Source organism: Patiria miniata, unplaced genomic scaffold (genome assembly GCF_015706575.1).
Source record: "Patiria miniata isolate m_02_andy unplaced genomic scaffold, ASM1570657v1 HiC_scaffold_7, whole genome shotgun sequence".
NCBI classification, from domain to species: Eukaryota; Metazoa; Echinodermata; class Asteroidea; order Valvatida; family Asterinidae; genus Patiria; species Patiria miniata.
In genome coordinates, this window is record NW_024037074.1 from 47809645 (window position 1) to 47826281 (window position 16637).

The following is a 16637-nucleotide window of genomic DNA, read 5'->3' on the forward strand; positions in this document are numbered from 1 at the left end:
TACACCCTCCCCCGCACTCGCATATATCTCTCAAGAATTTATCTAAAAAAGGGGAGGACTGGCAATCCAAATGGAGCAAATCAAGGTGACTCAAGCTGAGTTTTCTACCACTTCATGCAAAATATGTGGTCAGACCCCAAGGATCCAAGTTCAGCCGTCATTTGCTGAAAACAATGGACCATCCCAGATGTGGCCCTAAACCCCACCCACTGACTGAGATTTTACAGAGCTACCGTGGTCACCTGACTAAAATCTGGTGATTTCATTGGTCATTGCCCACTGATTGAATGACGGACAGGAAGGGTCTATTGTAGCAGCATTTTGCTGGTGCAAAGTGCGAGCAGAAGTTCAAAGTGTTGAAGATTGAATTGACTGGGATTAGCAAACTTGGCACCATACATCCAAGTCTTTCAACCACTTCTCACAAGATGGAAGCAATTCTTAATTCTAAATTCTTCTTCTACAATACCACTTGTATTATGTCATACATCCCCACAAACAAATAGGAATAGGCCACCAATGACCTAGAGAAACAGCCTTGCAATCAGAAATAATTATTTTTTTTATCACTTTTGTGGTTGTCGTGGACAAATCAAAGTAAAACAAAAGAAGCCGCGAACTTTTTTTTTTTTTTTATCTCTGATAACCTATTTTCTCCCCATTAAGAAACTTTGAACTGTTTAAAATGTTATCTCATTCGGCCAATTAAAAAAAAATAAATACTCTCGCGTATCAGACAAGCAAGTCGTTAAAATTGCTAATCAAAAATATGGTCATTAGTGGTCGAATATTTCACATGCCAAAAACTGGTTCTTAGCCCCCCCCCCCCCCAACCCCTTGATAGTGAGAGCAAAAGTTTTTGTAACAGTGAAATTATGAAACGCTAATTCCGCTGGGTAAGCCTACACAGTTTTAAACTGATCATTCACAGTTCAGCTCAGAGTTTGCCCTTTTTGTAATTATCCTTGAATTGTGAAATAAAAGAAACAAAGAATGATCTATTTTTAGGTGCCGCATGCACTTACAATTCCCTTTCAGTTTGAAAACTGTTTGGCTAAGATGATTAATGGTCAGTGAATGGTAGACAAACGTTTGACGTCTGACCGTAATTTGGCCTTCTGGTATACAGTGCCAACATAGAATTACTAAAGCGAAGGGCAAAGCCCGTTTTAAAAATGAACATCGTCCTTGATGCTAAAATTGCACTGTGTACGCGTGTCCTGATAATGGTTTCATTTTTGTGTTTTTTCCATTGCGTCAGTCGTCATAATTACAAACCCTGCCCAGCTTGGAGGTGCCACGCTCTGTTTCCCAAGTTATCGCTTCCAATATCGGTGTCATCCTGCAGTTATCCGACGGCCTGTGCAGCTACGCTTGGCCTGCAGTGCCTTTAAAAATTTGCAATCTTCCGGAAAAACAATTTTTTTTTTTTTTTTTTTTAGGTGTATAAATAGTCCTGACCGAGTCCTGCGGTTGTTTGTTTTGCAGTCCATGGTTCAGAAACTAATGACAATTCCAAATGTGACGAACTTCTCCGGTTGCCCCATCCAATTTTTTTAATAAATTGTTGATTTTTTGGGTTGAAATTTGTTGATTTGTTTTTTGTCTCTTACTTCCTGTGCTATTTTTCGAGTTTCACCCTGAAAAAATAGATTTTGTTTTAAAAAATTGTTTCTATCAATACAAAATGTATTCACTTTTGAATGAACCATCAACGAAAAGACTTATCGTGTGCTCAGTTGTGGAATAAATAATTTACAACTTTCGATTTCAGGGGTGGATCCAGGAATTTTTAAGGGGGGTTTTTCATCAACAAAGAAGGGTCGTACCATACTTTCAATGGGGCCGCTGTTCAAGTCCGACGATTATTAACAGTATATTACAGAATAGTATACAAATACCCCCTAACCAAGCTGGCTCTGTCCGTATTTTGTATACAGGCGGACATTATTACAAGTATATTTTTGGGGGTGGCAGTGGGAGGGGGGGGGGGGTGGTTTGCATTTTTTGTTGTTGAATTTCTATGACAAATTTTTTTTGACAGAGCTGAGTTTGTTTTTTACCCCCAAGACACCCCCCTTCCAGAGATCTGCGTCTTGATTTGTTTGCAGCCCGATAAAAATCAAACCGTATTTTTTTTTGTGCATTATGGGCGTGAAAGCAGCCCAAAAATAAAAGCGTATTTTCAAAGAGGTCAAAACGTGTAAAAAAAGAAAAGTGTAGTTTTTCAGTTTAAATAAAAAAACAGACAGATTGAATTTTTGTTAGGAGAAGAAAATAAAATCAATAATGTTGAAGATCACAGGTGAAGCAACTTGAACGTCACTTCTGGTTTGGAATTGGAGAAAATGTGATGCAGCAAATGCAGTAAAAATTTGTAAAAAACTCACAAAAGTCACAGGTGTTTTGTCAATATGGACGGATGTGTAAATATGGCTTGTCCTGGCCTAGAATGCTCACCTCGGTCGGCAGACTTGACCGACGCATCGAAGCGTGTCGATTTGCCTTTCAGTTTTGCCTCATTAGATGCAATTTTTTTTTTTCGCTTTGGGATATTTATTTTTACTTCAGTGGACACTAAGGTCGTTGGGGGGTGGTGGATACCATCTTCCCATGGGGGCGCCCTTCAAAGCGGACACTATCAAACAATAGGTGGAGCTCTTCATAGCGGCACAATTAAAAATGTTTGCGTGACGTTAAAAAGGGGCCCTTGTGAAAAGCAAGGGCGGATCCAGGGGGAGGGGGGGGGGGGGGAAAGGGGGCCATGGCCTCCCTCTAGAATCCAAAAATTTTGGGGGGAATTGATTGTTTTCTGGATCCACCCTTGGTGAAAAGAAGGCTGCTCATGGAAAAAGGACTACTAAAATATTTTCGGGGGGGGGGGGGGGGGGGGGACCCCCTCCCATTGGTTACGCCGCTGCTATAGTCCCTTTGCCACCCCAAACCGCCATTCCTGTTACGGTATTGCCTAAAAAACACCTATGAACTATATGGTTTTACTGATTCTTCTGGGGAAAAAATACAATGTAATACAATTTAGTACGCATACTAATGATTTACATTGTAAAGTAGCAATTTTGTTCTTAAAAATGCTCATGTAATCACAACAGGTGCAATTGCTAATCAAGTATTTACTGTGCTTAAAGCATATCGTGAATTAACCCCTTAGCCTATTGATTTTCTCCCACAGGACGATACCCTCAAGGAACAGATGAAGTCTTTCCTGTTGTCAACGGCCAGCCAGCAGGAGATCGCCACCCTAGATAACAAGGTACTGCCCAACACCCATTGCCACCCTAGATAACAAGGCACTGCCCAACACCCATTGCCACCCTAGATAACAAGGTACTGCCCAACACCCATTGCCACCCTAGATAACAAGGCACTGCCCAACACCCATTGCCATCCTAGATAACAAGGTACTGCCCAACACCCATTGCCACCCTAGATAACAAGGTACTGCCCAACACCCATTGCCACCCTAGATAACAAGGTACTGCCCAACACCCATTGCCACCCTAGATGACAAGGTACTGCCCAACACCCATTGCCACCCTAGATAACAAGGTACCGGTACTGCCCAACACCCATTGCAACCCTAGATAACAAGGTACTGCCCAACACCCATTGCCACCCTAGATAACAAGGTACTGTCCAACACCCATTGCAACCCTAGATAACAAGGTACTGCCCAACACCCATTGCCACCCTAGATAACAAGGCACTGCCCAACACCCATTGCCACCCTAGATAACAAGGTACTGCCCAACACCCATTGCCACCCTAGATAACAAGGCACTGCCCAACACCCATTGCCATCCTAGATAACAAGGTACTGCCCAACACCCATTGCCACCCTAGATAACAAGGTACTGCCCAACACCCATTGCCACCCTAGATAACAAGGTACTGCCCAACACCCATTGCCACCCTAGATGACAAGGTACTGCCCAACACCCATTGCCACCCTAGATAACAAGGTACCGGTACTGCCCAACACCCATTGCAACCCTAGATAACAAGGTACTGCCCAACACCCATTGCCACCCTAGATAACAAGGTACTGTCCAACACCCATTGCAACCCTAGATAACAAGGTACTGCCCAACACCCATTGCCACCCTAGATAACAAGGCACTGCCCAACACCCATTGCCACCCTAGATAACAAGGTACTGTCCAACACCCATTGCCACCCTAGATAACAAGGTACTGCCCAACACCCATTGCCACCCTAGATAACAAGGTACTGTCCAACACCCATTGCCACTCTAGATAACAAGGTACTGCCCAACACCCATTGCCACCCTAGATAACAAGGTACTGTCCAACACCCATTGCCACCCTAGATAACAAGGTACTGCCCAACACCCATTGCAACCCTAGATAACAAGGCACTGCCCAACACCCATTGCCACCCTAGATAACAAGGTACTGTCCAACACCCATTGCAACCCTAGATAACAAGGTACTGCCCAACACCCATTGCAACCCTAGATAACAAGGCACTGCCCAACACCCATTGCCACCCCAGATAACAAGGTACTGCCCAACACCTATTGCCACCCTAGATAACAAGGTGCTGCCCAACACCCATTGCCACCCTAGATAACAAGGTGCTGCCCAACACCCGTTTTAGAGACTGGCATTTCTAGAGTTGTGACCAAAATCAAATTGTTTCCAAGATCAGAATCAAGTTCATGAGAAAATTGTCACTTGAAACAGTTTGGAGCAACTACATTTTTATTCTTCTATTTTGCGATTAACTTTGTCGCGGCGGTGGAGGTCGCTATCAACAAGATGAATCATATCCAGTCTTGGCAATATTGGCAGCGCTACCCAGGAAAACCCGAGTATACCTCACGTGCCTCACGTGCATGCATTAGCTTGAATGCAGCGAACGTGAGGTATGCTCGGAATTTCCTGGGTAGCGCTGCCAATATTGCCAAGCCTGGATTTGATTCATCTTGTTGTCACGGACCGGCTGTATAAGGGCAACAAAGTCTGTATCCAGTCTGTATCCAGCGGCTGTTGTACACTTAAACACAGTTTAAGAATACAATCCAGAGAAGAAACAAAAGGCGTTTCAAAATGCGTCGAGTAGGAGTAACAGTCTTGAACCGAGACTGACTGTTAATACCCCAGGATTCGGGCAAAAAGATACCTAATGCATCTCTTGGAAAACAGTCTGTGTCACCGTCCAAAAAGTCCCCCGACCGTTAGACGAAAATTGTTTCCTGTCCTGTCGCTTCGGAACCATTCTGCCTAATCCCCCTTCGTCTGACACCTTCGTGACTGGCCAGGATGTCATCATTATCATGACAAGTCGTGAACGTTCTGGCCGGCGAACAGCCGCACTGGCCGCGGCTCGTCAGCTGCGCTTCAAACTTGAGCCTGTTGTCGCCGTCGGATCCATTTTTACGAGGGCTTAGCCTGCTACGCCTAGAGTTTTTCTGGCAACGCCCGGCAGGTTTCATGTTAAGCTTCACAACTTTCCGTCGATCGGCAACTTTGGGTGTCCAAAAAGAGGGAGACATTCGGCACAAAAAGTGCTCGGACAAAATGCGATCTAGCAAAATTTATTTTTGAGTCGTTACATGTTTGTAGAATTCAGTTGCCGTGCAAAACTTGATTTTAAAAAAAATTCTCACAAAACTAATTAAGACATTGCCTACAGATAGACTAAAGAAAATGACACAGAGACAACACTTCATAATTCTATGCGTGTGGCATTCCGGGGGTCGAAAGTTGAGTCCAACTTCGTTTTCTTTGTTCAACCGAAAAGAGAACTTAACATCTTCCAATAATCTTTCTTATGTTTGAGGGTATCCCTTTTCAAACACCCCCATTGAACTGTGTCTTCCACCCCTATAAATTCCCTTTCCCTGCAGAGCATGAATCAATGTAGAAATCAACCTTTCCTTCATGAGGCCTTTCTTCTGCAAACAAACAAACCAAAAAATATGGATACATTCATGAACAGCAGTTTTACAGCACAGTCATGTTTAAGTTGACATCTTCATTAAGATATTGGCAGCTGACGCTAGCGGCTGTCGACTTAAAAACAAAATATGTTGGGGAAGGATAATAAGTTATCACAGCACGCCAAGGCCAAACAAAAAATTACAGCCGCATGTGACAAGTCAATCAGACCTATATTTTCGGAGTTGTTTCCGGGACAATTATAGTTTCGGCCGGTCGTTGTCAGTTCTAGTAAACGATCTTTCACAGGGACACAACAGGGAATCCTGTAACCCAGTAAGCATGGGCCAGCTGGAAAGTCCTGCTCAGGAACTCTTTTGTGCTGAGCAGATGCGGGCAGAGTACCAGTCAACAGCTCTATAGATTGCATGAAATTTTGGCCGGTAATCTGTTTTTGCTATAAAGCTAGGCTGCTCTCCTGAGCTTGGCGGAAAATCTGTGATTGGCAGCAGCAATTATGTACTTGAAAAGTAATGACGTCGCACTTTGCTTTAGTGCGCTTTCTTTTATGGGAGCTTTGTGACCAGCGACCCCTCCTCTAAACAAAGCGTGATGCCATCATGTCACAGGTCGACTATGTAGCCGTGTGTCTAATGGGGGATAGGGGTTGGGGACAGGTGTTCAGGCTGCGCAGAAAAATGAAGATCAACATGTCGTCTTTCATTTTCCCTTCAATTTTTTGGTGGGTTGACCAATGACTTTTTGGAGAATTCTCACCCAAAGAAGACCGCCCATAAAACATTTGATAATTCCCAAACTGGAAAAGTAGCCATTTTGAAAAAAGGATCCCTTCACAACATGGCTAAATAACGGCACTTTCGGACCCCATTGCATCCGAAATGCTCAGACTTGAAAACCCCAAGTCCAGGCCAGAGGTGCAGTGCCATGTGTCTTCAATCCACGAAATCCACGGCTCGCAAAACTCTCTAATATAGAATAATTTGAATATATAACAATTGACAAATGTTTGGCCTATTTACTTGGTTCCACCCATTAGATGTTCAGACCTCTCACATTTCGCAGGAATGAGATTCCCACAAGTTTTTATCATCCATGGCATTGAAAGTATGCAACTTTTGATTAATCTCAAGTATGAAATTTCTGCAATTCACGTTTGTATCTGGGTTGAAGACCCCGGCCATCTGTTGTGTCATTTTTTTTTTTTTTTAATAAACAGTTGACATAAAACATGATATAGCAGCGGAAATTGCAATCACGCCATTGACCTTGGAGCTCATAGTTGAAGAAGACATCAACGCCAGCATAGAGTATGCAAGATGACAATGTGGGCTGCGATGCCTCCCCGGGAACTGACATGGGCTCAGTCATGTTTGTGTTTGGCCCGTGTGTCATGCCAGAAATGATTTATCATTTTTCAGTCATCAGCCAGTGGTGTGCCAATGGACTCCAATGTTTTGGCCGTAAAATTTACTTGGCCTGAATGTTTAGCCAGAGTTAGCCAGTTTAGCCCAAATAACCAGGCAGCCAGAGACAAGGTGGCAACGATTCCCATTTGGGTACACAATTGATTCACTCTAGCAATGCCCAAATGACCACATTTTGGAGACGGCCACGGATAAAACATGAATGGTCAGGTGGCCACAGTGCCTAAATGACTACAAATCCTGTGTGGTACCCATACCCAGTTGTCCTCATGAAGTACAAGTGCCCACAAAATACAAACGGCCTGAAACATCCCTAACCCCCTATTACCTCCTCAGGACTACCCTGCTAAATCCAACAGAGTCCAACCGGACTTTCCTGCTCAATGCACTGTGCCTCATTTTCAGTTGTCTGCTAGATCCAACGGGGTCCAACTTGGCATTATAATGCGGTTCAGTTGCCTGCTGAATCCAACATTTTGCGTCAGGAATGTACACCAGAGTTTACTGCTCAATCCAACAGGCCCCATCGTGTATATGACATAGTTGGATCCTGTTGGATTCAGCAGGGTTAGGGTCTTAACGTCTACTTGGCGCCAAAAATCCAGGTGGACATGTTGCCCAGCGGCCTCAAATTCTAGGTGCGTTTTATTTTCAGGTTTCAACACCACAACCCTGGTCAATTTTTACCAAAGCTGCTAATCATGGAAGCTTGCTTGGCACAGAAAAAATAACGGGTCACCAGCTTGAAATAGTCCCTCACAAGAGATTCCACGTTCAGAATGTGTCCAAGTTGAAGTGAAAAGCATTACCATTCCAAGAGTTCTCGGAATCTACAAATTTATAGAATTTTAAGATAAGTTTATTATTATTTTTTTTTTCAGATTCATGAGACCGTGGAGACCATAAACCAGCTCAAGGTCCAGCGCGAGTTCATGCTGGGCTTTGCCAGGGATCCGCAGAACTTCATCAGCGAGTGGCTGGTGTCACAGAGCATGGATCTGAAGGTAGGTATCCTCCACGACACAACCCTGCTGAGCAGACAATTAGACCTTTTAAGCAGAAGAAAGATAAATGTCGCTTGCCAAATTCTCGTATTAAGCAAACGTCAGCTGGGAACCAGTTCCTGGGGAACTGGTTTTCAGAAGGTCCTTCCCCCGTTTGTTGATTTTGCTCTTTATTTTAGTTTCCAAAATTTGTGCCAGATTGTCTCTTTTCTTTCCTTATGTGGGCTAAGTTCTTTTCTTATAAACCGGATCTATATTCCTGGGTTACCTTGGTTTCTGCTGTTAAACACTTAACTAGCCAGTTACTTTCATACCTGGTACTTAAACTGGTTAGTTAACTAACTAGAGTACCAGCACTGGTTGTGTGTCATTCACTTAAACCAGTAATTCAACTGGTTTATGAATTAACAAGTGTCCCAGTACTGGTTTCATTTTAGTTAACCCAACCAGCCAGTTACTGGGTTTTTACCAGAACTGGTGTTATTTTAGTTAATTAAATAGCTAGGTAGCTGGTTAGTCAGTTAAATAGAGTCCCAGTTCTGGGTGTTTTAGTTCCTTAACTAACTTAACTAGTCAGTTTACTTGAAAGTAACTAAACCAATTCTCACAGAGTTGGTTTTGTGGCAGTTTACCAAGCCTAGATCCCTGCTCTATATAAATAATTCCCTGTACCATTGCGTGTGACTCTGTTTCGTCTGTTTTCGTACTGCCCTAAATTACCCTGACCTAGTTTAAAAAAAAAAAAAAAAAAAACCAAGGAAACAAAAATAAAAGAACCTAGCGGAGATTTGACTTGTCTAGGAAGGACGCTATCTAGGCCTAACGACTCGCGACAGATGCCACCAACTTGTTCGGCTGTGATTTTACCGTCTTGATAGGTCCGAGTTACGCTATCAAAACACAGGAAATCACTTAATCCCGCTAAATTTGAGTATTTTTAGGCAGACCTCGAAGCCTTTCGGAGCTGACGCCTCGTGAAGTCACTGTAGATTTCTGCAATAATGTCAGTCGGCTTTAAGCCCGACGGACGGACAGTCAGAACGTTTTATCTCATATGGCAAAAGGCGAAGGGGGAAGAAAGGGAAAGAAAAAAACTCTGAAATTATTGCCGAGTCAGAACAACAGATTTGTCTGTCAAAAACTTTTGGCAAAAGAAACCAGACTTCAATTATATCATTTCCCTCATAACATTGCATAGAAAGTGTTGTCAGCAATTATCAACATTGGCTTTTCAAGCCATCAAACATTCTTGTTTTTTTTTTATTGTTAATTTTTTCTGGTAATGAAACCAAGGATTCCTCAAAAGCATCCTAGGCACTGTAGCTCGCAAACTTTATGCTTGATGTGTAGACTCCTAAAAGGCAGTTTTGCTTGTCCAAGGAGAAGTCGAGGTGACTTGAAGAAACCTGTAGAGAGGAGACATTGAGAAGAAATGACAGTTTTAGAGGTGGGAGGAAAACCCCAGAAGAATATTCTGGGGGGAAAAAAACACAGAATCAGGTAGGGACTGAAAACCCAATCCACATGTGGCCTGGGCAGGAATCGAACCCGGGTCACAGCGGTGGAAGGTGAGGAAAGAACTTCTACACCAACCTGACTCCTGACTTTACTAATTGGCATGCTCCTGGTCCTCTTGGATTTGTCAGTTACTTTTCTGTCAGTTAAAATCCTTAATACCCTAAAATACATCCTTGTCACGTCACTGATATTACGTAAATCATATCCGACATCATTTCCCCCAAAAAATCTGGTAAAACAATTTATCAGTAAACTCAAAATTTGTCACTCTGTAAAAGCAGCGTTTTGTTGTTGTTGAGTCCGTGACAAGTTCCCATGAGTCTTTGCAAGTTCATCGCAAGTCCTCCAGTCCCAAGACAAGTCACAAACTTTTCAAATGAACTGTGGCAAAGCCATTCCTTTGATTTAGTTCATCCCATCCCAGTACCTGTGAGTCTGTGACCAGACTTGTGGCTTGACTTGTGATCCACAGTGATTGACTTGAGATTTTCTTGTGACCGGGCTTATGATTGTCTTATGCTGAACTCACTTAAACTGAAATTTGTATCGTTGTGGAGACATTTCTTTGTTCTCGTGTAGTAAAGTTTGAAAGTTTGAAAGTGAAGTTTCAAAATGCTCTTATTTTAACCAGAATTAATTTCCGTGGCTGAAATTCTGACTTCATATCCCTTTTCTAAAACCCACCTTCGAAATTCCTGGTTTTTGCATAAAATCCATATATCTATTTCGTGAAAACCCTGTGGAGACCTATACAATCTTTTGTTCCCTATTGTGTGCACGTCTCCAGAGGGCACGGTGTATCAGATCATCTCAACACTGACTTTGTCAATAAATCCTTTGTTCTTTTTTTTCTTTCTTTTTTTCCCCTCAATTTTCAGACCATGACGGACGTGGTGGGAAACCCCGAAGAAGAACGTCGCAGTGACTTCTACTTCAAGCCTTGGGCCCAGGAAGCTGTCCGACGCTACTTCTACAGCAAAGTCCAACAACGCCGGGCCGAGCTGGAACAGGCGCTGGGCATCCGCAACACATAGCGCCCCCTCAACTCACCCAGTAGCTCTTCGGAGATAAGTAAGAAACAAAAAATAAAATTCACCTACTTCCTGATCCATTAGGCACTATCTTGTTTGGGTTTATCGAGAAGCATTCCTCAAAACGACGTCATCAGAAACACATCTTTGATTTCTTAAAAGTTCTGACCAATGCCCTTCCCTCGTTTGATGTGTCAAAAGCTCCAGCAGAGAACGTGATTGTTGTACCCAATTCAGTCAACTTATGAACCTAATTAAATACAGGTTGATGTGCCCTATCGTCCTACTCCAGCCCTGGTTCATAAGACAGTCATTTTGATTTGGAGAGAAACGATCTTCCTCGAATCCTCCTCATTCCGTCTTCCATCACAATTTTGGAGGTCAAGTAGAGGGCTTGCTTTTACCATCTCACTCCTTTTAATCAATCAGTTTGAAGGTACTTTCAAGAAACTACCATCCTGTTTTTTAATTTTTTTTTCCTTCAAAATATGCTGAAAGTAATAAAGAGTACTGAAAGTGGAGGCCCGTGATTGTTGAACCCCAAGACGAGTCAGACTGCACACGTACATTCTGAGAGTGGTTAGTGATCCGCTGTCAAATAGCAGGCATGCAACTTTTCCTCGGATCGGTTGATTTTGTCGTCGTTCACTTCACACTTATACCATTTAAATGTAAAATTGAAAAACTCTGTAGAAAGTCTTGTGAAGCTAAGGATTTCTCTCTCTTTTTGTTTCTTCCCAGTGCATGCTTGAAATAGGTCTTCAAATCAAATTGTTTGACCTTGTTTCGGATTCTTGAGAAAAAAACTGGATTTCCTGTTTAGAAGAAAGATGCAAAGATTTTAGGGAAACAGAGCCCAGAGCCTTCTTGACCAACCAAAATTTCTTTGAGCTGTTAAAGCACAGAAAGTATTTGCTTAACACAGACCGGTTACCAGCCGAATTGTCATTGATGTACGCTGTGTGTGACTGGTTCTCAACCACATTTCAGGGGAGCACATACATCTGTTGTGATTTTTCCGCTTACCAGTTCTTTGAAAATTAGCCCCGAGATTTAAGGAGAACTTTTCAGTTTTGTGAAAGATTCAACTAGCAAGCGGACTCTTTCACGCTTTCATAGATGATGATTTCAATCTGTGTGTGGCTAATTCAAGAGTTGCTACTTCCGGTTGGAGTTGACAAGTAGAAAAGCACCGACTTCCTGTCGGCCAAGTTAGTCTTCTCCGTGACCCCCCGCAGGCCAACCGCTGGGCACGACGCGATATCGTTTCGGACCTCTCTCATCCCATGGGTACTGCACTTGTGGCTTCACCCCTCAAACTCAATCCATCAATTTTGAGAAAGAAGACAAACGTTGAAATTATCGGCCCTTCGTAGCTGCAGGGTGTTGAAGAAGCAATCAGCAACTCCCTCAAGACGAATCGTTTTTCTGGTGTTTTTTTTTCTTTTTCTCATGTACATCCCTGCCGGGCAGCAATGTCATTTATCACCGGTATCGAGTCTTGGTTTCAAAAACTAGTCTGGTGTCTTGTGGTCATGGGGTTGGGAGATTTGGGGAGGGGGCGAAAAATGGGTCGTGGTAAGTGATCTGGTGTCCCTGGGGTCTGGACCCGGCCTCCTTTCTTATCAGCTTAATTGAAGCTTAGGAGGAAGACAGTTGGTGATTTCTTTTTTTAATCATGCGTGATTTCTTCATTGAGGAATAATTTTCCAGGTCTGAAAAACGGCTCTTATCTATATTGTCCATGAGCGTAAAGCCAAATGCTTTTACCGTGAGGGATGGGAATGAGGGGGGGGGGGGGGGGGTTGGCAAACAGAAATAGGAGGGGTCAACCTAGGCACAACTAAACTCAAAATTGCCCCAGGCTAGACTTCGACAGGGTTTGCCCACAAAGGCCGTGAAATCTTCAGGTCACTGCGAATGTTAAAGGAAATCTGACGTTGAGAAAAAAATTCACAGCAAAATTCAACTGGAGTTGAAATGGGTTCAACTTTCGGGAATTTGCAGTGCGAAGAAAAACTGGCCGTTACTGTCATGCCAAGTGAGAACAGCTGCTGTGATGCAAAACATCATTGTATGTGTTCAATTCTGTGAAATCTGGTTTGAACCCTCTCAAAGGAAGTTTAGTGGGTGAGGGTCAAAGTGGGTCAAAATACGGGACTGAAAATAAAAAGAAGAGCGTTTACGGCTGTAGCCCAGAGAGTGTTCATTGACCAGGGCAACGACTGACAGGTTTCTGTGAAACTTTCAACATCTGCAGGCTTTTCTCTTAGGACAGATTAATCCTGGGATTAACACCCCCATCAGCTTCCGCCGGATAGGAGGCTAATGACGAGCTCTCCCCATTCACCCAGATTTCCTGAGCTGCTGAGCAGACTGCTGAGCAGATTGCTAAGCAGGTTTCCGTTCTACACACTGCCCTACTTTTGGGCAAGCGAAAATATGTCTGGTCAGCAGCCAGTTCGTTTGCTATCAATATGGTTTTGTTGTTTGTGTGACCAGGCAGCTTGATTGTTCCTGTAAACCTTCACAGCCTGCACGCCCGTTTCTTTGTAGTGTAGTCTTTTGTCTGATACCGTCCATTGAAATTCCCGCCTTATTGGGATGACACTCCCTTACCAGTCACTGATGCGTGACATTACTATAAAAGCCTAATTCCTCAGATCTTCGCCACTTCAGGTCCTTGCACACGCACCAAGTGTCTCTTGTACGTCTTCCGATATTGTCCTTGTACTGCAAGACCCCCTCCCATGCTGTAATAAGCACTAACCATATTAACCTTGCAGTCTGTGTATAATTGAATCTTTGTCTGGTTTCTCAAAGAGTGAAACTGCTTTTCATGCGCATGAGCGAAGCGAAGTAGCATGAAAAAGAAGTTCTATGCCAAGCGTCGCTTTCCCAAACTTTCATCCCAAATATGGCAGTCATTTTTACCAAATAACTAGGAAGCAGGATAACAAAGAGCAGTCCGATATGTTATTAGGTTAATGGGAACCGTCATCAAAAACCAATTTGCCACATCACTGATGATAAGCCACCGGGTTATTTGTTTTTGCTACCACACACAGAAAAATTTGCCAAGAAATCTCATGTGGTCATGTTTGCTGTTTTTTTTTAGTTCTCAGAATTTTTCAGCTAAAGGTACATGTATGTCAACCCAGGCATGGATCGAGGGGCAGCTGAACCCCCCCCCCCCCCCTCTTGGATCCGCGCCTTGGTTAACATACCTGTACCTTTAGCCTACACCCAAAAAATAATGATAATCATAGTCAGGCATGCAACTTTTCCTCGGATCTGCTGATTTCCTCGTTTTTTTTACTTCCTATGAATGCCATTACAAATTGAAAAATACCGTACAAAGTCTTGTGTGGTTTGGAGTTTCCTCGTTTTGTCCAAATTCCCAGTTACATGCCTGCATAGTGTCCGTAGAAAAGAAACCTGTCTACATTTTAGTACTGATTTGCGATTAAAACAAATCTGAATTGCCTGAACCCCCCCCCCCCCCCCCCCCGCAAAAATTCTTTGGGTTTTTTTTTGGGGGGGGGGGAGAGTTTGGGGGTAGGGGTTGTCTAAAATGCATTGGGTTGTCATTTGGCTTTGCTGGTTTTAACCAAACTGTCACCGAGCCATTGAACTGATCCCGTCATCAATAATCTGCCGATAGCCTTGTGTAAAACAGGACATTGTATTTATTGTTTGTTTAAACGCCAGCCCTATTGAAATATCCTTCAGAGGAATGCCTTGAAAAAAAAAACCACAGTAAAGAAGTTTGTCAAGCCTCCCCGGCCGTGTCAGACCTGCAAATTGTCGTTTGGAAGTATTTCATGACGCGGCTCTAATTGAACGGCGTCAAGCCGGTTATGGGGCTGAAACTCGATACTTCCTCTGACCACAGCACTTTCTTTTTCTTGGGGATGATCATCGAGGAAGGGCAGGGACTTTCTTTTTGCTGCCGCTGGATCTTCATTTCTGATCTAGGTCATGCTGTCAGGAAACAGGTTGGGGTTTCATACGGGACATGGAAGGGGAAAGAGTCGGGGGGAAGCTTAATTGACATTTAACAGAGATGGATGAGCCTGATGTCGGAAATTTTAGCAGGTTTTTCTAATCCAACCTACTGACTGAGTGATGAACTCTTTTTATATCTTTGCTGCGGATCATTTACTATCCCTGATGGCTCCCTGTTGAATTATTGTTGGATCCTTATTGGAACCTTCTTGGATCTATTTAAGAAACTTGTTGGACATCAGTCAGAACCTTGTTGGTTCTCTGTTGGAATCTTGTTGGAGCCTCGTTTGAACCTTGTTCTTTTGAACTCTCAGTAGGAACCTTGTTGGATCCCAGTAGGAACCTTGTTGGATCCTTGTTGGAGCCTTGTTGAATCTCAGGGGGAACCTTGTTGGATCCTTGTTTAAACCTTGTTGGGTCCCAGTAGGAACCTTGTTGGATCCCAGTAGGAACCTTGTTAGATCCCAGTAGGAACCTTGTTGGATCGCAATAGAAACCTTGTTGGATCTCAGCAGGAACCTTGTTGGATCTAAGTAGGAACCTTGTTGGCTCCTTGTTTAAACCTTGTTGGATTCCAGTAGGAACCTTGTTGGATCTTTCATTGAACCTTGTCAGAACCCTGTTGGATCCCTGTAGGAAGCTTGTTGGATCTTTGTCAGAACCCTATTGGGTCCTTGTCAGAACCTTGTTGGATCCTTGTCAGAACACTGTTGGATCCTTATCAGAGCCCTGTTGGATCTCTGTAGGAACCTTGTTGGATCTTTGTCGAAACCCTGTTGGAATCTTGTCGGTACCCAGTTTGAGTGAACACCCCAATTGGCCCAATGAAGTAACAGTGTTCCTCAATATTTAGTATCCCTTGATGTCACATAAAAGTTTAAAAGACTGAAAAGAATAAGTTTTGTCCTTTGTTTTCTTTAAATTTCTCTCCAGGTCTCTCTGTGAATATCAGATAGTCCCAAGCTGCACTTTTATCAACATCATCATTGCAATGAGATCAGCATTATCGATATGACACTGCACAGCACACCAACACGAAGGTCGACCAACTCTTCAATCAAGAACATCGAGGGAACCATCCATTTAAAAAAAAAACTCAATCATCCGACAAATTCTAAACGGGAAAAAAAAAGAAACAAGAAAGAAAAAAAAAAAAGATTAAGGAAGAAACAGACTCGACATCATGTAAGCTCCGCCTCTCACTAAATAATCCCAGGCAGAGAGGGAAAAAAGAAGGAAAAATAAAAAAAACCGGTTGAAGTAAAAAACCTGGCGTGAATCATGTGAAGATGTGACGATGATTAATGCAATATCCTGTCGGCAGCTATCTCGCATTGCGTGATGACCCAATTTGCTAATAGACCTAATCCCTGTCAATCTGAGTTTGGCGTTTAATTGGCCGGGGCTGTTGACAGACTCTACCTCGGATCCAGCGTGGGTCAGTCCCTAGAATTGATCGTGAACCTTGTGCAGCACCATCTGTATATCAAGTCTGTTTTGAGTTTGTTTTTTTATCCCCGTTCGGAAAAAGAAAAAGATTTGCACATCCAGGAAATCCAAGAAGGGCAAAGTACTGAAGTCTGTTTCTCGGTCACACTTACATGAATTTCCTGGACTTTTGTTTTTTGTTTTCCCGATGTTAGCCTACTTTTGAGTTTTGCCCCACATGGTTGCATCTTAATGTGTACATACTGGTCGGAAAGAACTTGA

General features: G+C 43.1%; 1 protein-coding gene across 1 annotated transcript in view; it reads left to right on the plus strand.

Annotated features, from left to right (window-relative positions):
• LOC119745313 (SWI/SNF-related matrix-associated actin-dependent regulator of chromatin subfamily D member 1-like) overlaps positions 1-16179 on the plus strand; it is a 60473-nt gene extending 44294 nt beyond the window's left edge. The window contains exons 8-11 of the mRNA XM_038221598.1: positions 3191-3271; positions 8248-8370; positions 10767-10959; positions 15861-16179. Of these exons, the coding sequence (XP_038077526.1) occupies positions 3191-3271; positions 8248-8370; positions 10767-10922 (360 nt within the window). The 3' untranslated portion in view covers positions 10923-10959; positions 15861-16179. The remainder of the gene's footprint in view (positions 1-3190; positions 3272-8247; positions 8371-10766; positions 10960-15860) is intronic.
• The last annotated feature ends 458 nt before the right edge of the window (positions 16180-16637 follow it).